This window comes from Eumetopias jubatus, unplaced genomic scaffold (genome assembly GCF_037043125.1).
Source record: "Eumetopias jubatus isolate StellerSeaLion01/CBP00866 unplaced genomic scaffold, mEumJub1_p1.0 scaffold_5, whole genome shotgun sequence".
NCBI classification, from domain to species: Eukaryota; Metazoa; Chordata; class Mammalia; order Carnivora; family Otariidae; genus Eumetopias; species Eumetopias jubatus.
In genome coordinates this window covers 58,939,893-58,965,540 of record NW_028274811.1, presented here as the reverse complement: position 1 = coordinate 58,965,540, position 25,648 = coordinate 58,939,893, and the positions used below count along the sequence as shown (strand labels likewise).

Here is a 25,648-nt window from a genome sequence, read left to right as displayed (position 1 = left end):
TGCTGGTGGTAGAGCAAATAGGCATCATTGTTCGTGCTGTCCCTCTAGCCAGCTAGCACTGGAGGGAGGGCTCTGTCCATCCTGCTGTACCAGGCTATGCAAGCACCCCACACCCTGTCCATCACATGTAGCACCAAAGGTGCAACTGGGACGGGCAAGCATCTTTAGCCCTGCCCTCCTCGGGCAGTATTCCAGCCATCACTGAGCCAAAGGCCCTTAGCCTTATTCACCCCGAGTAGAGACGGAATTGTAACTGGGATGGTCAAACAATTTAAACCCTGCTTGCCCCACACAGTGGCTGAGCCATACCCAGGTCAAGTGAGTGTTTCCAACCCTGACCTCCTGTGCAGCAGCCACACACCTATCACAGCCTTTGGAAACAAAGCCTACCGAGGAGATTACACTTCTGATCCACATGAAACAGCTCATACACGTGACCAATCCTCAGATTGAAGGAGGTAGCCATTTCCCCTAATACATATAGAAAAACGGAGTGATAGGCAAAACGGAGAAACAGAGGAATATGTTTCAAACCAAAGAACAAGGTAAATTCCTAGAAACATACTAATGAGATGAAGATAAGCAACCTACCAGATTAAGAATTCAAAGTAATGGTCATAAAGATGCTCACAGTTCTCCATAGAAGAATGGATAAATACAGTGAGAATTTGAACAAAGATAAAATGTAAGTACCAAACAGAATTTATAACTGAACTGAAAAATACACTGGAGGTGTCCAGCAGCCAAATGGTTGAAAGAGAAATACACATCAGCAAACTAGAAGACAAAGCAATGCAAAACATCAGGCAGAGCAGCAAAATGAAAAAAAAAAAATTAAGTGAAGCTACTCCAAGGGACATTTGTAAAACATCAAGCAGGATAGCATTTTCATTATAGGGGTCCCAGAAGGAGAAGAGAAAGAGTCAGAAAAATTATGTGAAGAAATTATGGCCAAAAACTTCCTTAATCTGGGGAAGGAAAGAGACATCTAGGTCTAGGAAGCCCAGAGAGTTCCGGATAAGATGAACGTATTGAGAAACATAATTAAAATGGTAAAGATTAAGTATAAAGAGAAAAAGAAGCAAAGAGAAAAGTAACATATATAAGGGAAACCTTATAAGGCCATAGGCAGATTTTTCAATAGAAGCTTTACTAGCCAGAGGGGAGTAGATGACATATCCCAAGTGCTGAAAAACAAAAACTGGCAACCAGTAATTTTTTTACCCTATTGGGTTATTTCAGAATTGAAGTATGGGTTAAGAGTTTTCCAAATAAGCAAAGGCTAAAGGAGTTCATCACTACTAACATGGTCTTATAAGAAATGTTGAAAGAACTTCTGTAAGCTAAAAAGAGAAGGCACAAATTACTAATAAAGTATACAAAAGTAAAAATCTCACCAGAAAAAGTAAATAATAAAGGTTGTGGATCAAACACTTATAAAGCAAGTGTGGAGGTTAAAAGACAAAGTAGTAAAATTAATTAAAGATACAATAATTAGTTGGGTACATAAAATAAAAAGATGTAAAATGTGTCAACAGGGGCACTTGGGGGGCAGAGTTGGTTAAGTGGCTCTTGATTTTGGCACAGTCATGATCTCAGGGTTGTGAGATCGAGTCCCACGTTGGGCTCTGTGCTGGGGCATGGAGCCTGCCTGAGATTTTCTCCCTCTGCCCCTTCCTCTGCTTGCATGAGCACTGTCTCTCCCGCTCTTAAAAAAAAAAAAGTGTCAACAGAAATATTAAATGGGGGGGGTATGTGGTAAAAATATAAAGTTCTGGAATGTGCTCAACATTAATTTACTATCAATTTAAAAGTGACTGTTATATGCATAAGATGTTGTATGGGAACCTCATGGTAACCACAAATAAAAAACTTAAAAAGTAAATACACAAAGGAAAAAGGAGAATCTAAACATAACACTAAAGTTATCAAACCACAAGGGAATGTAGAGAAGAAAGGAACAGAGAGGAACTGCAAAAACAAAACTAACAGTGCCAATAAGCATATACCTGTTAATAGTTCACTTTAAATGTAAATGGACTAAATTCTGCATTCAAAAGACATAGTGTGGCTGAATGGATAAAAACATAAAACCCTTCTAAGTTAGAAACTTCAGATCTAATGATGTACAGACTGAAAGTGAAGGGATGAAAAACATACACCATGCAAGTTGATGTGAAAAAACGTTGGGATAGCAGTATTTTAAGATAGATCACACAGTAGGCCACAAGGCAAGTCTCCATAAAATTAGGATTTAAATCATAAGAAGCATACCATTCTGGCCACAATGGTATGAAACTAAAACTCAAGTTACATGAAGAAAAGTGGAAAAAACACAAATGTGAAGACTAAACAGCCTGGTATTAAACAATGGGTCAACGAAAAATTCAAAGAGGAAGTCAAAACATACCTTGAGACAAATGAAAATGGAAAGCCAGCAATCCAAAATCTTTGGGACAAAGCAAAAATAGTTCTAAGAGGGACTTTATAGTAATACAGGCCTACCTCAAGAAAAAAGAGAAATTTCAAACACTCCAACTTTACATTTAAAGGAACTAGAAAGGGACGTCTGGGTGACTCAGTAGGTTAAGTGTCTGCCTCCAGCTCAGGTCATGATGTCTGGGTCCTGGGATCGAGCCACACATCAGGCTCCTTGCTGATGAGGGATCCTGCTTCTCCCTCTCCCTCTGCCCCTCCACCCTGCTTGTGCTCTGTCTCTCGCTCTACCTCAAATAAATAAAATCTTTTTAAAAAGTTACAGAAATTAGACAAAGAACAAACCAAAGTCCAAAGTTAGTAGAAGGAAGGAAATAGAAAAGATAAGAGCATTTTGAAATAGATCAGAGACTTAAAAAAAAATAGAAAAGGTAAATGAAACTAAGAGCTTGTTCTTGGAAAGGTTCAACAAAATCAACAAACCTTTAGCCAGACTCATCAAGAAAAAGAGAGCCCAAATAAATTAGAAATGAAAGAGGAGAAATTGTAAACAATACCAGATATACAAAGGATTACAAGAGCATACTATAAACAATTACATGCCAACATATTAGACAATGTATAAGAAATGGATAAATTCCTAGAAACATACAATCTTTGAAGACTGAATCATGAAGAAAGAGAAAATCTGAATAGATCGATCACCAATAATGAATTGAATCAGTAACCAAAAACTCCCAACACTCAAAAGTCTAGGTCCAGATGGTGTTACAGGTGAATTCTAACAAACATTTGCTAAAGCGTTAATACCTTCTTGACTTACTCCAAAAATTGAAGAGGAAGGATAACTACCAAGCTCATTTAATTGGGCCAGAATTACCCTGGTACCAAAAACCAAAGACACTACAGAAAAAGAAAATTACAGGCCAGTATCCCTGATGAACATAGATGAACAAATCCTCAACAAAATATTAGCAAATTAAATTCCAGCAATATATTAAAAGGATCATACACCATGACCAAGTGGGATTTGTTTTAGGGATGCAAGGATGGTTTAACAAATCAGTCAACATGATGTACCACATTAGCAAAACAAAGGTTAAAAGTCATAGCATCATCTCAATAGATGCAGAAAAAGCATTTGAAAATATTTGACATCCATTTATGATACAGGCTCTCAACTAAGTGGGTATAGAGGGAACATAACCTCAATATAATAAAGGCCATATATGATAAATCCATAGCTTTATAGTCAACAATGAAAGCTTTTCCTCTAAGATCAGGGGTAAGACAAGGATGCTCACTCTTATTCATCATGGTATTGAAAGTCCTAGCCATATCAATTAGGCAAGAAAAAGAAATAAAAGACATACAAATTGGAAAGGACAAAATTGACAAAACTGTGAGTATTGCTGATGACATGATACTAGATAAAGAAAACCCTAAAGACTCAAAAAACTGTTAGTAGTAACTTAAGAATTCAGTAAACTTTCGGCAAACAAAATTAGTATATAGAAATCTGTTGTTTCTATATACTAATGATGAGCTATTAAGAAAATAATCCCATATACAGTTTGTTCATCAAAAAGAATAAAATACGTAGGAAAAAATTTAACCAAGGAGTTGAACAACTTATACTCTGAAAAGTTTAAGACATTGATGAAAGAAATTGAAGACAACACAGATAGATGGAAAGACATACCCTGCTCATGTATCAGGAGAATTAATAGTGAAAATGTCCAGACTACCCAAAGCAATCTACAAATTCATTGCAACTCCTATCAAAATACCAGTGGCATTTCCCACAGAACTAGAACAAATAATCTAAAATCTGTATGGAACCACTGAAGACCTTGAGTTTTCAATGTAATCTTGGGAAGATGGAACAAAGCTAGAGGAATTATGCTTCCTGACTTCAAACTATATACAAGCTATAGCAATCAAAACAGGATGTTACTGGCACAAAAGCAGACTCATAGATCAGTGGTATAGAATAGAGAGCCCAGAATTAAACCCACATCTATATGGTTTATGACAAAGGAGGCAAGAACATAAAATGGGAAAGAGACAATCTCTTCAATAAATGGTGTTGGGAAAACTGGACAGCTACATGCAAAAAAAAAAAAAAAAGAAATGGGGCTACATCAAACTAAAGCTTTTTTTTTTTTTTAAGATTGTATTTATTTGTCAGAGAGAGAGAGCACAAACACAGGGAAGTGGCAGGCAGTCCCAGGACCCAGGGATCATGATCTGAGCTGAAGGCAGATGCCCAATCAACTGAGCCACTCAGGCATCCCTAAAAACCTTTTATACAGTGAAGGAAATCATCAACAAAAAGAAAAGGCAACCTAACTGAATGAGAAAAGATACTTGCAAATGATATATTTGATAAGGGGTTGATATCCAAAATATATAAAGAACTCAGTACACCTCAACAACAATAAAACAAAATCCAATTAAAGAATTGATGGAGGACCTGAATGGAGTTTTCCAAAGAAGAGATACAGATAGCCAACAGGCACATGAAAAGATACTCAGTTATCACTGATCATTAAGGTAATACAAATAAATACCGCAATGAAAGACCGCTTCACACCTGTCAAAATGGCCGTTACCTAAAAGAAAGGAATAACAAGTATTGGTGAGGAAGTGCAGAAGAGGGAACTCTCATGCACTATTGGTGGTAATGTAAATTGGTGCAGCCACTGTGGAAAACAGTATAAAGATTCCTCAAAATAAAGTAGAACCACCATACGATCCAGCATTTTCACTTCTGGGTATTTTTCAAAGAATATGAAAACACTAATTCAAAGTTATATCTGCACCCATAAGTTCATTGTAGCATTATTTACAATGCCGAGGTATGAAGTAACCTAAGAGGGTTCATCAGTGGATGAATGGTTAAAGATGTGATACACACACACACAAAGTGAAATATTAGCCATAAAAAGAATGAAATCTTGCCATTTGCAATTATATGGATGTACCTAGGAAGTATTATGCTAAGTGAAATAAGTCAGAGACAAATACTGTATGATTTCATTTATATGTACAATCTAAGAAACAAAATGAACAAAGCAAACAGACTTACAGACACAGAGAACTAACTCGTGGTTGCCAGAGAGGGGTGGGTTTTGGGGATGGGCGGAATAGATGAAGGGGATTAGGAATACAGACTTCCAGTTATAAAATAAGTAAATCATGGGGTGGTAATATATAGCGTAGAGAATATAGCCAGTGATATTGTAATAACTTTGTATAGTGACATGGTAACTGGACCTATGAGGTAATTGCTTTGTAAAGTATAAAAAAAAAAGCTTTCCATGTTATTTTGGATAACAATCCTTTATCAGATCTGTCTTTTCCAAATATTTCTCCCAAGTCTGTGGCTTGTCTTCCCTTTGTCTTGATGTTGTCTTTTGCAAAGCAGATGTTTCTGATTTTAAAGCAATCCAGCTTCGTGAATTATTTCTTTCATGGATTGTGCCGTTAGTGTTTTATCTAAAAATCATTATCATACTCAGGTTCATCTCGAGTTTGTCATACGTTATCTTCCAGAATTTTATAGTTTTTGTGTTTTATAATTGTAAACCTGTTTTTGAGTGAGTTTTTGGAGTATAAGGTCTGGGTCTAGATTGATTTTACTTTTTTCCATGTAAATGTCCAGTTGTTCTAGCACCCTTTGTTGAAAGGACTACCTTTTCAGGGCGCCTGGGTGGCTTAGTCATTAAGCGTCTGCCTTCAGCTTGGGTCATGATCCCAGGGTCCTGGGATTGAGCCCTGCATCAGCCTCCCTGCTCAGCGGGAAACCTCTTTCTCCCTCTCCCACTCTCCCTGCTTGTGTTTCCTCTCTTGCTGTGTCTCTCTCTGTCAAATAAATAAAATCTTTAAAAAAAAAAAAAAAAAAAAGAAAGGACTACCTTTTCTCCATAGATGTGCCTTTGCCCCTTTGTCAAATATCAGTTGGCTATATATTCATGTGGGTCTAAAAGTTCTGTCACATTAATCTGTTTATTCTTTCACTAGTACCATAATGTCTTGAATACTGTAGCTTTATAGTAGATTCTGAAGTCAAACTCACTGTTTAAATTTTTAATTATGGAAAAATTTAAGCATCACAAAAGTACCTAACAGTCTATTGAATATCCCTGTATACATCACCTAGTCATCAACTCATGGCTGCTCTCATTTTAATTCTATCCCTTTTCAACTTCTACTTCCAGATTTTATGTAAAATTATGGATACTTTAGATATAATTTCACTTATATCCAGAATGTATTTCTAAAACAATATCTTCACTTTAAGAACTAAAAAGCTTTCCTAAATATATAAGTTGGTTCCTATTTTCTGAGAGATTTAAAGGGTTTTTTTTGGGGGGGTCAGCTTAAAGGTATACTTTTTTAGAAAGATGGAGAAAGTCTGTCTATTGTGATGTATAAGTTTATTTTATGCACATACTTATATTTTAGATCTCAGGAAAATATAATTTATAAGTATAATTTCTTAATACTTTATGAATTTTGTCACAAGTATTTTATGTATTTGTGTCCTGAATAAGTAGGGCTTTTTTTTTTTTTTTAAGTCACCTAGTAGTTTTTCATAGGGTAGTATCTTTAATTCTGCATGGGTGGTTTGAGATACACATCACCTAGGTGCTCTCAGAGAAATACATTTCAAGCCTCCAGTGCACATTCACATGATATTAGCATAAGTATTATTTGGAATTCTTCTGTAAGATAGACCTGGTTTTTCTTATTTACTTTTTAGTTACGTGTTTATATAACTATGGACATAGAGATACTTATTCTTTGGGTTATAAACTAGTACTATTTTAATTTGTTGCCCAAATTTTTCAGCTTTGGTTTTAGGGAGTTTGTTTAAATTATTTTTTACTTCCCTTTGCTTTAGAACCATCCATTTTCCCAAGGTGCAAAAGAGCAGGTTTTAAAGGTTCATTGTTTTTTTTTATATTAGTCAGATTTCTTTGAAATGTTTCTATTTTTTATAATAGTCATATCCGTAACTTACTGAAGTAAAGGTGACATTACTCGATGACCGTGTGGTTTGAAAAAATCACCAACGTAAAGCACAATATAAAGTGATTTAATTAATATCCATTAGAAACCCTGTGTATGGTAAAGCCTTATTTCTCCAGATTCAATAGAAATAATATATATAACAAATGCTTTTTTTCCCCTTCTTGATGTAAACACTCCAAAAACACATTTTTCCTGCTCCTTGACAGAGAATGAGAGATGTAACGTCATATTTTCTTTTTAACTTTTACCTTTTATTATCTGTATATCAGGAAACCAGACTATTAAGATGCTTAAAATTATATGTATAATATACTCTGAATAAGGACTTTATATTTAGAATGATTTTTAAAGGCTCCATGATAGCTATCTCAGCTATATAGAAGTGGCCTTTACTTAGTTCCAAATTCACAGATGTATTAAAGAAGTTGAGACTGCCTCATATCAATTTTCAGATAAGAAATGTTAGAAGGTACAGAATAAGTTACAAAATTAGGCAGTTTTTCTAAAAATTTAAAAATAGAAATACCATAGATCCAGTAATTCCACTACTGGGCATTTACCCAAGGAAAATGAAAACACTAATTCAGAAAGATACATGCACCCCTCTGTTTATTGTAGCATAATTTACAATAGCCAAGACATGGAAGCAGCCGAAGCGTTCATTGATAGACGAATGGGCAAGGATGTGTACACATGCTCACACACACAGTAATATTATACAGTCTTAAAAAAGATGAGATCGTGGACGCTTGGGTGGCTCAGTCAGTTAACCGTCCAACTCAAGAGATTTCGAAATCAAGAGATTTCGGCTCAGGTTATGATCTCAGGACTGTGAGATTGAGCCCATGTCAGGCTCCACACTGGATGTGGAGGCTGCTTAAGAATCTCTCTCTCTCTTTCTCTGACCGCCCCCCCCCCCCCGCAAAAAAGATCATTCCATTTGTGACAACATGGTTGGATCTCGAGGGTATTATGCTAAGTGAAATAAATCACATTGAGAAAGACAAATACTATATGATTTCATTCATATTTGGAATTTAAAAAAATAGATGAATAAACAAAGAAAAAGTAGAATCAGGCTTATAAATTCAGAGAACAAACTGATGGTTGCCAGAGGGGAGGAGAGAGGAGGGACCATGGGCAAAATGTGTGAAGAGGAGTATGAGATACAGGTTTCCAGTTATGGAGTGAGTAAGTCATAGAAATAAAAGACACAGCACAGGGAGTATAGTCAGTGAGATTATAATGGCGATATATGGTGATAGATGGTAGCTGTAATTGTGGTGAGATTAGCATAATGTATAAACTTGTGGAATCACTATGTTGTACACCTGAAACTAATGTAACGTGTTTCAACTATACTCAAAAAACAAAACAAACCAGTGCCACTCTTCTGTTTTATTTTGGAAAATACAGTTTTTTTTATTAAATGTATGTTATTAAAAAATAAAATATTTCCAAATACTGCTTTCACGTATACATGGAAATATATTATCTGGACTGTTATCTCTAAGCACAAATTTTCTCTTTGTGATTTGTCAAAATTATGACAAACGTAAATTAGTCAAAGTCAAATTTCAGAAGGTTACTCTATAGGTGGTTGCTGAAGTCATAACACATATCAAAATATTAAAAAGTGTCACTTTTATATAAAAACTAATAGTGTTGAATTTCTTTCCAAAAGCTTGATCTTATCCATGTAATTCCTTGAACATATTATCGATAGTTATTTTACAGTCCATGTTAAGTTTTTGCCTTTTTTCCCCATTATCTAGCTTCTCTTCATTTGTATTTTTTTCTTGATTTATATTCACATCATTTGTATCTTCTCATAGCATATTTTAAAAAGTTTTTATTGAAGTAGAAATATATAATGTACATGCGGCAGAAGCAAATGACTATCAGGGAATTTTCACAAAATGAATATACATATGTAATGAGTACTCAGATTAAGAAACCGAAATTACAGATGTATTTCAGAAGCCCCTCTTTTGCCACTTTCCATTTAATATCCTGTTTGCCTTTGAAATGGAAACTGAATGACGCTTACCCTTAATGACACTGCATTTTCTTTCTTCTTCTTTTCTTTTCCTTCTTTACTTTATAAAAAATTGTTGAACTAATTTGAAGCTTTGGATGTTGGATTTTGGTTTGCTTGTGGAATATTACTAGGTAAGGGTATCAACAATCTGATTCATTTTATCACTTCACTTATGGATTGAGATGATGAAAAGCTGGGCTTTAATTTTAGCATCTTATTCCCTAAAAGGCTTGCTTTTATTTATTAATTTACTTTATTTTTAAGACTCTCAGGCTTTTAAACTAAAGACTGGGGGATTTAGTAGGAATTTTGCTTTTTGGTGGATCTTAATGTCTAGTTTTTGATTCTGTATTTTTGTGAATCTACTGAAAGCTGTGCTCAGAATATAGGCCTCTCAGTTTCCTGTTAGGTAATAGCACATGTTTTTAGAAAAAGCAATTGCAAATCTCAGTCGGATTTCTCGGTTTACTACTTCTGGGCCTTGCCTACATAATTCATCACTGTTCTTTTAGCTTGTTAGTGCCTTCATATACGTTTCATGTTTTCGCCCTAGTTTTTCTAGTTCTCACTAGAAGGGTTTTTACAAATTGTCTATTTAGCTATTACTGAAAGCAGAACTCTATAATCCTATATTACCTGTTTTTTTTAAAGATTTTATTTATTTATTTTTGACAGAGAGCACAAGCAGGGGGAGTGGCAGGCAGAGGCAGAGGGGGAAGCAGGCTCCCTGCAGAGCAGGGGGAGCCCGATGTGGGACTTGATCCTAGGATCCCAGGATCATGACCTGAGCCAAAGGCAGTCGCTTAACCAACTGAGCCAAAAAGTGATCTTTAAAGTCTTTATTTATAATGACATTTTTGTCATGGGAGTTTGGGACTTCTTTTAAGTATCTATATAACTAGCATTGATTAAAGTTGTTTCAGTGTAATGAGTTCTCCAAACAGTAATACCTCATGGTCAAAATGAAGCAATTGTACGATTGCTCATGTTACATTTGTAAATCTCAAATATGAGACAGTTTCTTTTTGGAAGGAAATTTTAGGGATAAACTTTTCTTTATATTAGGCAACTAGGAATATTTGATTTAAGGTAAATTAATGGTTTCTATTATGTGGTTTCTAGAAAGAGTTTCTTAATAAAAGCAGTGGTAATACCTCACACCAGTCAGAGTGGCTAAAATTGACAAGTCAGGGAACGACAGATGTTGGTGAGGATGCAGAGAAAGGGGAACCCTCCTACACTGTTGGTGGGAATGCAAGCTGGTGCAGCCATTCTGGAAAACAGTATGGAGGTTCTTCAAAAAGTTGAAAATAGAGCTACCCTATGACCCAGCAAATGCACTACTGGGTATTTACCCCAAAGATACAAATGTAGTGATCCAAAGGGGTATGTGCACCCCAATGTTTATAGCAGCAATGTCCACAATAGCCAAACTATGGAAAGAGCCAAGATGTCCATCGACAGATGAATGGATAAAGAAGATGTGGTATATATACACAATGGAATATTATGCAGCCATCAGAAAAACGAAATCTTACCATTTGCAACAACATGGATGGAACTAGAGGGTATTATGCTAAGCAAAATAAGTCAATCAGAGAAAGGCAAGTATCATATGATCTCACTGATACGAGGAATTCTTAATCTCAGGAAACAAACTCAGGGTTGCTGGAGTGGTGGGGGTGGGAGGGATGGGGTGGCTGGATGATAGACATTGGGGAGGGTATGTGCTATGGTGAGCGCTGTGAATTGTGTAAGACTGATGAATTACAGACTTGTACCTGTGAAACAAATAATACATTATATGTTAAAAAAAAAAAGTAGGAAGGGAAAAATGAAGGGGGGGAAATCAGAGGAGGAGACGAACCATGAGAGACTGTGGACTCTGAGAAACAAACTGAGGGTCCTAGAGGGGAGGGGGCATGGGGGATGGGTTAGCCTGGTGATGGGTATTAAGGAGGACACGTATTGAATGGAGCACTGGGTGTTATACGCAAACAATGAATCATGAAACACTACATCAAAAACTAATGATGTAATGTACGGTGACTAACATGACATAAAATAAAATTTAAAAAAAAAGCAGTGGTAATAACTACTATTTGAGTGTTTAATAGGCATGAGGCACTAAGTGCCTCCACTAATCAGTCTTTGTAAACACTTTTATGATATAGATACTGCTTTTATTCCCTTTCACAGGTGAGTAAATTAAGACAAGGAGAGGTCAAGTAATTTGCCAGCCAGCACTGTTAATGGAAGTGGTGTGATGTGGTATATACCCATTTTGGTTGTATACACCTGGCTTCCATTCTGTTTTGGCTGTTGTCTGTTCTGATGGATTGAAAACCTGTGAAAATATAGCCAGCAGCAACACAGATTCAGATATAAATCATTGGAGATTGGTTCCCATTCTGTGTGGAAGCTTTATGTCATTCATTAACCTCATAAACACACCAGCCCTTCATTTATTAATTAAGGAATGCACATATCTTTTATTAAAATAATATAATTGAACTTTCATAAAGTGTGTTAAGGAGAAACAATGAATAAGTGCTTAGTAGCTTTTTATGTGTATTTGAGGATTTTGCTAGTTAGATTGTGTCAACACAGCAGTTTCATATATCAGTTTCAGGTAGTGTTTGAACATTTGTTTGATTAAAGTTGACTAAAGATTGTAGAAGAGTGCTCATGCTTAGAGAATGTGATTATTTGGGTATCATTTTATTAGTTTACTAATGCATGTAATAAAATCAGTTTGGCCTGGAGCTCCATAAAGGAATAGTCACTCAAGTCTGGCCTTGTAAGCGTATATCATCTCTTCCTGTAAACGGGCTGAGGCAATCTCTGAAAATGGTTTGCTATTTACATGACCTAGAAAACCATACAAAATCATGTAAAGCACGAGGTTCAAATCTTTGTGTTCACTTTTAAGAACATACGTGAAACTGCCCAGGCCATAAAGAGTTGACGTTTGAAAAGCCCCCAAGTATCTGAAACACGTCACTTTGCAGAAGCAGTGTGTGCCATTCCATCGCTACAATGGTGGAGCTGGGAGGTATGACCCGTCCAAACAGTGGGGCTGGACACAGGGCCAGCGACCCAAAAAGAGTGCTGAATTTTTACTGTACATGCTTAAAAATGCAGAGAGTAATGCTGAACTTAGGGTTCAGATGTTGATTCTCTGGTGAACAAAGCCCCCTGGATGCGGTGTAGAACATACAGGGCTCTTGTTTGGATTAACCCATATACGAGCTCTCCCTGCCACACTGAAAAAGAGCAGACCGTTCCTAAACCAGAACAGGAGCTTGCACAGAAGAAAAAGATATCCTAGAAGAAACTGAAAAAACAAAAACTTAAGGCCCAGGAGTAAATTCTGCATAAAATAAATGCAAATAAAAGTTTAAAAAAAGTGTATCTCAATTACAGTCCTTTTTTTTTTTTCTTTAAAGGACTAAGAGACAAGTACAGTTTGACCCTTGAACAACACAAATTTGAACTGTGCAGGTCACACATACATAGGTTTTTTTCAATAAATATAGTTTGATACTGTAAATGTATTTTCTCTTTTGATTTTCTTAACATTTTCTTTGGTTAACTTCGTTGTAAGGATTTAGTGTGTAATACATATAACCTACAAAATGTATATTAATCAATTGTTTATGTTATCAGTAAGATTTCCATTAACAGTTAACTATTAAGTTTTTGGGGAGTCAAAAGTTATACTAGGGTTTTCAACTATGTAGGGGTTAGTACCCCTAAATCCCGTGTTGTTCAAGGATCAATTGTAGTTTATTTTGAATTATTCATTCAAAGGAAGATGATAATGTTATAATTTCTAGTTTACTTTTGAAAGTGGGTATTTAAAAAAAATCCTTTTGTTTCCAAAGAGTATAAATTTTGTGTTTTTTCTGTTTGGAGACTTTCTTAGGTTTTTTTTTTTTTTAATAGGATTTTGAAAACATTGAGATAATATTATGCTTACTTGTAAAAAACCTAGTCTTATATTTGTTGAAGAGTATTTTCAGTAATATTTAAGTCGAGTTAAGTGAAGATTGTATATTATCTGTACACACTTAGCAAAGGAAAAATACTTCATTAACTGATATAAACCTGTAACATTTAAGATCATTTCTTTTATTATTGTAACAATAAACATATACAAATACTTTTAAATAACGTACTGATTTGGGGCACCTGGGTGGCTCAGTCCGTTAAGTGTCTGATTCTTGATCTTAACTCAGGTCTCAATCTCAGGGTCATGAGTTCAAGCCCTGTGTTGGGCTCCAGTCTGGGCATGGAGCCTACTTAAAGAAAGAAAAATAAATAATTTATTGATTTTTTTTTCTCCTTATTTTATTTAATCACACTTTTTAATTTAAAATAACTGTAGATTCACATGCTGTTTTAAGAATACAGAGAAGTCTGGTGTCTTATTGCCCTCGGTGGCAACATCTTGCAAAACTAGTAAGGTATTATAGCCAAAATATTGACATTCATACAGTCAAGATTCAGAATATTTGCATCTCAAAGATACTTCATGTTGTCATTGCATCTCTAAACCTACTTCATTTCCTGTGCTTAAACTTGCCCCTCTGAATCCCCAGCAACCACTAATTGGTTCTCTCTCTCTTATAATTTTGTCATTTCAAGAATGGTATATAAATGGAATAATACAGTATATAACCTTTTAGGATTTTTCTCACTCATCGTATTTATCTGGACATTAATCAGATTTGTTGTGTGTGTCATTTGTTTTTATTTCTGAGTGGTATCCCAATGGCATAAATATTTAACCATTTTTTTCTTTTCTTTTTTTTTTTTTTTTTTTTACCATTTGCTTAACCATTCATCCATTGAAGGACATCTGGGTTGTTTCCATTTTGGCTAATAGGAATAAAGCTGTTATGAATACTTGTGTACAGGTTTTTGTATGAGAATAAATTTCTGTTTCCCAGGGATAAATACCCAGGGGTGCAATTACAGGATTGTATGGTAATTGCAAGTTTAGTTTTGTAAGAAAGTGCCAAACTGCAAGTGGCTGTAATCTTTTACAGTCACCACCAGTGTATGAGTGATCTCTTTCCTCTGTGTTCTCACTGTATGTTTTTATATATAAGATGAGAGCCATTTTGATACGTGTGTAGTGATATGTTGCTGTAGTTTTGTTTTCCTAATAGATAATGAAGTTTTATCTTTTCATGTGCTTTTTGCTATAAGTCCTTCGGTGAATTATTTATTGAAATCTGTATTCATTTGCTAGTGCTGCCATAACAAAATTAACAGATATTTATTTCTGACATTCTCACAGTTCTTCCAGGAGACTGGAAGTTCAAGATTACAGTGTTGGCAAGTTTGGTTTCTCCTGAGCTGTCTCTCTTTGGCTTGCAGACAGCTGTCTTCGAATGTGTCTTCACGTGGGTTTTTCTCTCTGCCACCATTGGTGTCTCTCTCTCTCCTTGTATGGACACCCGTCCTGTTCGATTAGGATGCCACCCAGATGGTCTCAATTAAACTTGATTACCTCTTTAAAGGCCTTAGTTTGGCATATAGTCACTTGGAGGATGAGGGCTTCAACATGTGAATTTGGAGGGAAGTACAGTTCAGTCCTTAACAGTACCTTTTGCCCTTTTTTAAATTGAATTAATTGTTGTTGTTGTTGTTGTTTTTCCTGTTGAGTTTTGGGACTTGTCTTCATATTCTGGATACTAGTCCTTTGTTATATGTGTGATTGCAGATATTTCTGCCAGTCTAGAATTTTTTTTATTCCTAAGAGGGTTTTTCAGTTTTTCATGGAGCAAGAGTTTTTAACTTTGTTGAGTTCCAGTTTATTAATGTTCCCTTTTATGAACTGTGCTTTTGGTGTCAAGTTTAAACACTCTTTACTTAGTTATATAACTGTTTTAAAAACTTCTCTACCATGTTGAAGTAAAAATTATTAGAGATCGCAAATTATACATTTTGTTTTCCTAAGGGGAATTTGTGAAGGTATAGAAAGGGCATTCACTTAGAAATAGGGGCAGGTCAGTCATGAACAAAAGAAAATACTGGGGGGCACCTGAGTGACTCAGTTGGTTAAGCGTCTGCCTTCGGCTCAGGTCATGATCCCAGGGTCCTGGGATGGAGCTCTGCGTTGGGCTCCCTGCTCCGCGGGAGGCCTGCTTCTCCCTCTCCTGCTCTCCCTGTTGTGCCTGCTCACTTGCTCTCTCTCTCTCTCAAATAAATAAAGTCATTTAAAAAAAAAAAAAGATTCCTTTTTCTCTGGCATTCTCCAGGACTATCTTTCTTGGATTTTTTCCTCTGGAATTAGCTGCTGTCTCACAGTTCCAGTTTTTAGTTCTGTCTCCTTGGCTCTTTCCAGTACCAGCAGAACCGCAGTCTGTCTGTACATCTGCCCGGAGGGCCTAGTCATGTGTCGTCTCAGATGCAGACAAGGCATGGAATTGAATGCATTTCAGGTGTGAGGTTCCTCCTAACTTCACCTCTGATGTTTTTAGTCACCTATAGGTCATAGCCCACATTGGGCTCCCTGCTCAGCAGGGAACCTGCTTCTCCCTGTCCCTCTCCTTCACCCCCTGCTTATACTCTCTCTTTCACTGAAATAAATAAATTTAAAAAAAGAAAAGAAAATACTGGGAAATGGTTCTTCATGGGGTTTCTTCATTTTTGTAGCTCTTCTGAGTAAAGGTATTGGTAAGTTTTGTTTTGGACTATCTTTTAAGGATGTTTGTATAGCAGCAAGAAGCCTTGAAAAAGATTCTTTCCCCCCCTTAACAAGCTTATCTTAACCTTGGTAACATCGTTGTCTGCTTGGTTATCCAAGCTGGGAATGGGGGCATCCTTACTAAGTGCTCCTAGTTCATCCTTCACATCCACTAATTGCATCCTATTGATTTCAACTTCTGCGTAGTTCTTGAACCTATCTTATATTTTTATCTTCATCGCTAATCACTCTGATTCATTACCACATCGTCTCCAGTGTCATTTCTGTCATGCTGATTTCCAGATTTTTTTCTCTTTGTCTTTAGTTTTCAGGAGTTCGACTTAATATGTCTTGTTATGGATTTCTTTGTGTCTATCTTGTTTAGGGTTTATTCACCTTATTCAATCTGTAGTTTTATTTCTTTTGCCAAATGTAATATTTTTTTAGCCATTATTTCTTGGAGTACTCTTTCAGCCCCACCCTTTTTCTTATCTATTTCCAAGATTCAGATGACAAGAGATGTTATTTTGTTATAATTCCACAAGTCCCCTAAGTTCTGGGGGTTTTTTGGTGGAGGTGGGATGTTTTTCTTTTTGTTTTTTTCTTTGTCCTCAGTCTGTTTTTTTCACTGTTGTTCTGAGTGGACAATTTATATTTTATTATGGTTCAGATCATTGATGATTTCCTTGTCCCCTTAATACTGCTTTTGATCTCAGTTATTGTTTACTTTTGATTCTTGTATTTTTCAGTTGTAACATTTCTGGTTTTTTAAATATATTGTTTCTTTCTTAAGACTTTGTAACTCTTTGCTAAGACCTTCTATTTTTCTGTTTTTTCAAGGATGTTCCTAGTTGCTCATTAAAGCATTTTTATGATGGCTGCTGTAAAATTGTAATCAGATAATTCTAATATTCCTGTTTTAGTGTTGGCATCTACTGGTTATCTTTTTTCATCCAGTTTTAGATCTTCCTTGTTCTTGGAATGATGAGTGATTTTTATTGAAACCTGGATGTGTTGGATATTATGAGATTCTAGATTTTATTCAGATCTTCTGTTTTAGCTGGGTTTGTTTGATACCACTCCATTAGGGAAAGGTGGAGGGTACATGTTGCCTCATTACTGCCAGGTTATGGTAGAAGTCCAGTTTCCCCACTCAGCCTCCATTGACACGTCAGGGAGGTTGAAATCACTGTTACTGTGGGTGACTGCGGGATTTCTGGCTCCCCAGTAATTCTCTCCTGATAGTTGTGAGGGTGGGAGGGATAGAAATGGCTTATTACTATTCCACATGTTTCTTCCACTGATGTCATTATTACCACTGGGTGGTGGTGCTATGTCTTGGGTGTCCACTCAGTATTTTTACACTAGCTCAGTAGGAAAGGATAAGGTCACTTTGTTCTTGATGGGCAGACTTAGATGTGCAAGTTCCCCACCTTGTCTTCATTGACACCATGGGGATGCTGTGTTACCTCCTGGTGGGAATTAAAGTCTTGGCTATGGCGGCCTTTTCTGACATCACTCCAATGGGATGATTGAGGCATCCCATTATAGCATGGGGAGGTTGGAAATCTAGGCTCCCACATCAGCCTTTGCTGGTGAGGCTAGGAATAAGGCCTTAGTTTTTTCTGTATTGGTAGCTGTACCAGAATAGTTACTTTCTAAAAAATCTCTTTATAGATTTTCTTTTTCTTGGTCCTTTTGGCTACAGAGAGTAGGCTTTTGGAGGGTTTGTTTTATCTGTGTTTGGTGTTTTTGGCTTACCAGCTTCTCTAGAACTCAGTTTCTCAGTGTTTGATATATGTGGTAAAAATGAAAACCCAAGGAACTTCTCTTGTTTCATTCTTTGGGTCCTGAGGTCCATATCCAGTCTTTCTTCTCTGCCTTTCCTTAAGTTTATTTTATATATAATGTCTCCTGTTTCTAGTTGTACATAGAGGAATAGGGAAAAGTACATCTGCTCCATCTTTTCAGAAGTGAAAAGTATGTTTCAGGTACTTAGTAATAAAAATTACCTCTAAACAGCCCTTGAATTGGATCTAGGTAGAAATTATTGTCTTTGTATGCTTTTTGTTTGTTTATATTTAAGACTAAATGCCTCTAGGCAGATTTTATTGGCGGAGATAACAATGAATTCAAATTAAAAGTACAAAGCAAAAATATAGAATCACCCCCTGTGGATATACATTAAGTATCAAACTGAGTCTTTCTTGACAACACAGGGATGTACTTAATCACTAGTTTTTAACCTGTCAAGTTTTATTATGATTTCTTTTATGCATGCTGCAGTTGAAACAGTTCTCTTTGTTCTGATCCATTGATCCAATTACAGAGTGACTGATAATATATGGAAATAGTTCTCAGGTTTTAAGTAATCTTCTAATCTTCTTTGGTAAAGTCTCATGGTCAAGTTTTGCCTTTGGTCAGCTATGGATATATCTATGGGGATTTAATATTTTCAGAGGTTTACTATGTAATATAAAAGAAGTATTATTTATAGCACTAAAGGACAGTTATGTTGTTATAAAATAAGAGAAAAAGCAAGGCCTTTCTTTTATACAGGTAGCATAATATTTTCAAATTCCTTTCAACAGTGGTATTCTACAGTAAAATACTATCATGATTATAGGTGTTAAAAAGTTTTCTTTGTATTTCTTACAGGATGATGGTTTAGAAGACAATGAAAAGAATTTCTATGAATCTGATGATGAACAGAAGGAAAAGACTGACCATAGGAAGAAGCCATATACTATGGACCCAGATCATAGACTTTTAATTCGGAATACAAAGCCTTTGCTTCAGAGCAGGAATGCAGCGGTATGTTAAAACCCTTATGAGAAATAATTTATGGATTTTTTAAACATGGTTAAAAGTATATGTAAGTTCAGTAAACAGTTTTTCAGTGTGCTAATGGAGCATTTATTTGTTTGTTTATTTGATCATACACCAAAAAATCAGGTTTGATGAGATTACTTGGTTTGGTAGTTACATGCCTACTGGACTTCATTTACTTTTTTGTGGTTTTGTTAATTGGCTTTTCCTAAGATATGAGCTCAAGATGTTTCTCATTGGATTGGAAGACAGTGCGTATTTGTCTGTTACTTGGTTGTAGTTGAGAGTATTTAATCTCCATAATATGCAGATGAACCTAATAAGAGTTTTTAAGAGACTTAAGATATAAAGAAAGTGTCTAGCATAACGCCACATACTTAATAAATTTTAACTGGTAGGAATAGCAGTTAAAAATCATTTTCATTTGAGTCCTGAGTTTGTTTTCTTTTGTTTTACATCTTTTTGTTTTAAATACACTTTATATTTTAGAAGAATACATGCGCACAATAAAAAATTAGGAAATAGGTACTAGCAAAACTTTAAAGAAATTAAAACATCATATTCCCATCACTCAGAAATCACTGTTATGTCGTGATGCATTTTCTGCCAGAGCCTTTTCCTGCATAAATATACATATATTCGCATGTGTGTTTGTCTACACATACATATTTTTTAAACCAAGGTAAAAATCATACTGTACGTAGTACTTTTTTAACCATTTTTTCCCTACTCTATAGTCCTCTCTTTTTCAGTAAAATTTCATCTCATTTAATACCAATTTATTTTAAATTGTCTTTTATAGGGGTGCCTGGGTGGCTCAGTTGGTTAAGCGACTGCCTTCGGCTCAGGTCATGATCCTGGAGTTCTGGGATCAAGTTCCGCATCGGGCTCCCTGCTCAGCAGGGAATCTGCTTCTCCCTCTGACCCTCTTCCCTCTCATGCTCTCTGTCTCTCATTCTCTCCCTCTCAAATAAATAAATAAAATCTAAAAAAAAATAAATAAAAAGATAAATTATCTTTTATAAATAGGCAATCTAAACCGTATCTATAGTACCTGGTTGTTAAAGCTCTTAAACCTCTCAAGTCTTAACAAAATGTTCTTCTGGGTTTTCGCTTTGCTTACTTCATAGTGCTGTTTAATTTTTTCTTCTGTGCTCTGTGTTACCTGTTTACTGGAAGTTATATCTAAACATTTGATGGAGTCAAGTAAAACATTTTCTTAATATTTTTAATTTAAAAAATGTTCTTAATGAATTGCTCTGTTCAGTTAATAAAAACTTAGAAAATGTGGAATTTTACTTGAATTATTTTAAGTTTTCTGATGCCTGCAAATTTAGAGCTTAGAGCTTGGCCTATGTATCTTAATAATTAGCAGAAGTTTTTATCTTATACCTGATAATTTAGTTTCTATATCATTATTAAATAATCATACACAGTAATAAAAAAATGCTATTTGACTAATGTTGTAAAACATGGTTATATTTCAGTGAGCCCATCTTAGCCAGATTGTATTTAAGTGGCTGTAACTTGTCACCTAAAACTCTCTTTATAATTGACTCACTATTTATCTTTGTCTTGGGAATTGCTTTTATAGTCCAAATACTTACTGATCAAAAATGTTCGTGAATGGTGAAACAAATAGTAGTTTGAATTTTTTTCCCCAGTGTGTTTTGATTCCCTACTTATTTGATTGTGTACCAGATAAAGGTAGTTTACTTTTTGTCCCAATATATTTTGCTATCCTGCTAATTTGATGCTGCTAAATACATATAAAGGTTGACTTTTGAAGGACTGTGAGTAGGTTTCCTTCTTTTAGCCTTACAGTTAAAGGAGAGACTTTGAGAATTTTTTTCAGGAAACTTGGTCAGTGCTGTGTAGGTTGAATTGGAGATAAGGGACATTGGCAGCAGAGTGTCGGGAGGCTGTTCTAACTGTAGATAAGGTGACAGTGGTATGAGTAGGTAGGAATAGAAAAGTGCTTATAGGATATACTTCATCATCAATGCACATGATTCAACTGTAGAAGGCCTATCTATTTGTATATTTTAGTCATTTTGGACTTTGGAGATATGGGAATTTCCCTCTTGGCTTTTACAAATTAGACTATAAATTTCAAATTCTGGTTATGGAAGAAATTTTAAACTTTTAGATTTGTAAATACTAGGGGGAAAGAAGAGTATGTATCCCTTGTGGGCTTGAGGGAGTGCCCTAATTAATATATTAGAAGAGATGACGTACTGAGTGGCATCTAGAATCTTAAAAACATTGACATGTATAGAAAGTACAGTTTACCTTCTTGCCAGTAGCATTGGACTATTTTTAATAGAAAGGGGCTTAATTAATTTCTGTAAAATACATTACAATTAAGTTTCACTTTCTTTTCTATTATATACTAATACTTACTAGCCAACTGTATGCTTTAAGATTTGTAAAAATGACTATCACCTACTTGTAGATTAAGTCAGTCATAGAGATTTTATTTCATAAGATTTTTTTAAAAAATTTTTTTAACATTTAAAAAATATTTTTATATATTTGAGTGAGAGCAAGCTAGAGAGAGAGAGAGAGAGAGCATGAGACAGGAGGAGGGGCAGAGGGAGAAGCAGACTCCCTGTTGAGCAGGGAGCCTGACATGAGGCTCAGTCTCAGGACCCTGAGATCATGCATGAGCCAAAGGCAGACGCTTAACCGACAGAGCCACCCAGGCTCCCTTATTTTACAAGATTTTAAATTCAGGTAAGTTTGTTCTATAATTACAGTGTATTTGTGGATCACAAGTGAAAAAATATCCTTAGGTTCCTCAAATTCCCAAGTAATATCTGAAAGCTATAAATCCGCCTTGTTAAAAAAAAAAAAAATACAGCAAAGTGCCAAACAACAGTAAATTTGGGACTCTGTGAACTGTATTTTTTAAAAAAATGTTTCTTGAAAATAAAGAGAATAAAAAAATTTTAAAAATGTTTCCTAGTTTTGGAAGGAACTCCTTTTATCTCAAGCACCCTCAGCTGCTGTATGCTCTTTAAACATATATAAAACTCCTGCCATATATTTGTTAGCACTTCACAGAACAAGCAGAAGTAAAGTAGTATTAATACATTTTCTGAGCTAAAGTCAAGATGATATAACTACTATAGCTCTCTCTGTGCATTTGTCACAGGTTAAACTGGATCACTTTTCAGTTTGGACTTTTGATCTCTGGATCTAAGTATAGAGGCATGTAGGGGAAACAGTAAAAAAATCTTTTATTTTATGACAGAAGTTCTCAGGCTTTGAAGCAAAGACTGTTTTTAAGGTTCTGCATTTTGAAAAAAAAGATTATTTCAAATGCTGCTCTTTTAGATTAATTGTTGTAGTAGAGTTCATTTAATTATAATTTTAGTGTACTCATTTTTAACATTTTCAGCTTACTTGTTACTTTTCCAGAAGTATCTAGGCTTCATTTGGAAAAGCATACTTACAACTTTTAAAATATTCCCAATCTCAGAGCAACAGCAGCAGTGTTAAGGAGAACCTGGGGTTTGGAGTGTTATGTAAAGCTTTGCTATGCACTGACTGGCAGACTTTGGGTAGTTCATTTAACATGTTTTCTGATAACATCTATTTTCTTTTCCAAGGATGTGTTAATTTCCTGGGGCTGTCATAACAAATTACCACAAACCAGGTGAATTAAAACAACAGAAATGTATTTTCTCACTTTTTAGTGAGAAAGTGGAAATCCAAAATCAAGGCATCAAAGGATCGTCGGTTCCTTTTGGTGGCTTTAAGGGAGAAACTGCTTTTTGCTAGTCTCTAGTGGCTGCCCGCAGTTCCACACGCAGTGGCTTATAGATTCATCACTCCAGGGAATATACTCTGCCTCCATCTTTACATTGGCTTCTTCTCTGTGTCTGTGTCTGTTCTTTTCTGTCTTTTATAAGGACACTCACTGGATTTGGGGCCCACCCTAATCCAGTGTGATCTCAATCTCCATCATTACCTTAATAATATCTGCAAAGACTTTTATCCAGGTAAGGTCACATTCTGAGGGTAGACATGAATTCTTGGGAGGACACTGTTCATCCTGCTTCGAAGGGTAACAACATATTCATCTTACTTCATAGGACTTTTGTAGGAGTAAACAATATGTGAGAATGTACTTTGAAACTGTAGAGTGCTCCCATGTTTATAGTTCTTGCTGTTTTCATGCTTTATCTTTTAGGTGGTAATGGCAGTTGCTCAGCTGTATTGGCACATATCACCAAAGTCTGAAGTTGGCATTATTTCTAAATCACTAGTGCGTTTACTTCGTAGTAATAGGTAGGTCATGATTTTATTTGTTTTTTCTTTTGTATTCCTTCAAAAGTAATGTTTGAACAAATATAATCTGTCTTTCAGACATTTATTACATGACTATGTGTTCTACCTATAAGATTTCATACTTAAGGGATCATCATACAAGCCTTTACACATTTTATCTCTAAGTTCGTGATAAATATAAAATTTCTTTTAAACTCAAGCCCAAAGAGATTGAAAATATTTTGGCAATGTTTAAAATCAGATTTTTGTCATTGTTTTGTTTTCTGTGTTTTAAGAATTACAACATAGTTTCAGCTATTTAGCTTACCCTGAAATTTTGTTATAATTAGTTACTTTAAATTTAATATTTCTTTCACTGAGTGCTTACTTCTGCTAATAGAGTTGGGGGAAAAATGCATGTTTATTTTTGCCTGTAACATGACCTTAGTGCCACAGCTACTTAGCCCTAGACTGACTTTTGCCGTTCCTTAGTGAGAGCCTTTGTGTTCCTGATCTTTCCTGTCTTTATACATGGTCATTCTTTTCCTTTTTCTCAGTTCATTAATTTTTCTTTCCTGTAACTCATTCAAAGGTTGTCAGAAGGTTCTGGAATGCATCTTTCACATGAAACTTTATACCAGATTCACTTCTACCTTAGATATTTGGACATAAAATAACAGAATTTTTTTTTTTTTAAATCTATCTTTTCACTCTGGTCAGAACTGAGTGACACAATGAGCATCTGATCAAGAGTTTATGTTAATGCTATGGTCATGTTTATTCTGTTAGCCCTAAGAATATCTTCCTTGCATGTGTTCAGAGTAGCTGTAGTATTGGCTTTACATCTTAGGAATACAGTATTGTAAAATAGGCTTTAACTTTTAATCATGATGAATCAAATCTTATTTATAAGTAGTTCATAGGAAAATGTTTTTAAAAAGAAGACATAAATATCTCATTTACTAAAACCTTTTTAACATTTGAATTCAGTATGAAACTTACTGCTGATTTTTTTGTTTAATATACTGTGTACATAAAGATACTTAATTGGAAAATATATCCAATGAGAATTCTCCTTTAATTTTTAGGGAGGTGCAATATATTGTCCTACAGAACATAGCAACTATGTCAATTCAAAGAAAGGTATGTACATAGTAAACACATAATCCAAGAGAGAAATGAATGCATTAGTACCAAAAGTGTATTTATATATTTCTTTTTATAATCTAGGGTATGTTTGAACCTTATCTGAAGAGTTTCTATGTTCGGTCAACTGATCCTACTATGATCAAGACACTGAAGGTACGCATGCTTTTATTTTTCAGGTACCCTTAGTACATCTTTACTTTGAAGATATTGCTGTAGCTTCTAGCATCTGCAAAATGGAGACCTGCTTTTTCAAAAACACAGATACATTTAGGGATTTTCTTTATACTTTCTAAACTTTATTATTATATCCAGTCACTGCTGCATCCTAATAATACAAAGTTGATACATGCTACCTGCACCTTGAATAACCCATTGTATACTGCACAGACAGACAGATAATTTCAGCACTATGTGTTTTTTAAGTGATATTATAGAGATTTGAATTGAGTACTGTGCAGAACCAAAAAATGGGGTTAATTCTCTAGGATTTAGAAAGGACTTGTGGAAAAGTTGATGTTTGAGTGGATCTTAAAAGAATAATATTTTTGTGAATTTTTTTGTTCTTGGTAGATTGAATGGGAGGTGGTTGTAGGGTTTTGGAGTAGGAGAAAGGAGCAGTTTATGCTAACAGATTATGAAAGAGTGTTGTGTTCAAGGAATAATAACTACATTAGAGAACATAGGGATATAAAGTTATGATAATTAGAATAATGTGATATTTAGACAGAAGAATAAGTGGGATAGAATAGAAAGCGTGGAGACATCCACGTATATGAAGACGTACTGTATAATAGAGGAGACCTTACAAACCAGTGTGGAAAGGATGCACTTTTCAGCTTATATTGGGATGATTGGCTATTCACATGGAAACTGGGTTTAACTGTAAGGAAATCTAATACACATCCAAATTGTAGGATATTTTCGGAAATACTTGGTTTGCAGTCATCAAAAATGCAAGGTTGTGAAGGTCAAAAGAAAGATTGAGAAACTTTCAGGCCAAAGGAGACTAAAGATAAAACTGAATACAATGTCTGATATTGAATTGGATCCTTTTATTATATATTATTGAGATAATTAATGAAACTTAAAAGGGAGTGAGGATTGCATGGATGTATGTATAAAAGTGTAATTTCTTGATTTTCTTGGTTCTCTTGTGTTCTCTAGGACAATGTCCTTGT

General features: G+C 35.2%; 1 protein-coding gene across 2 annotated transcripts in view; it reads left to right on the top strand.

Moving 5' to 3' along the window:
* AP3B1 (adaptor related protein complex 3 subunit beta 1) overlaps positions 1 to 25,648 on the top strand; it is a 259,009-nt gene that overhangs the window by 96,498 nt on the left and 136,863 nt on the right. For both annotated transcript variants that reach the window (XM_028114478.2, XM_028114479.2), the window contains exons 8-11: positions 18,876 to 19,031; positions 23,245 to 23,342; positions 24,410 to 24,464; positions 24,552 to 24,623. In XM_028114478.2, coding sequence (XP_027970279.1) covers positions 18,876 to 19,031; positions 23,245 to 23,342; positions 24,410 to 24,464; positions 24,552 to 24,623 — 381 coding nt within the window. The remainder of the gene's footprint in view (positions 1 to 18,875; positions 19,032 to 23,244; positions 23,343 to 24,409; positions 24,465 to 24,551; positions 24,624 to 25,648) is intronic.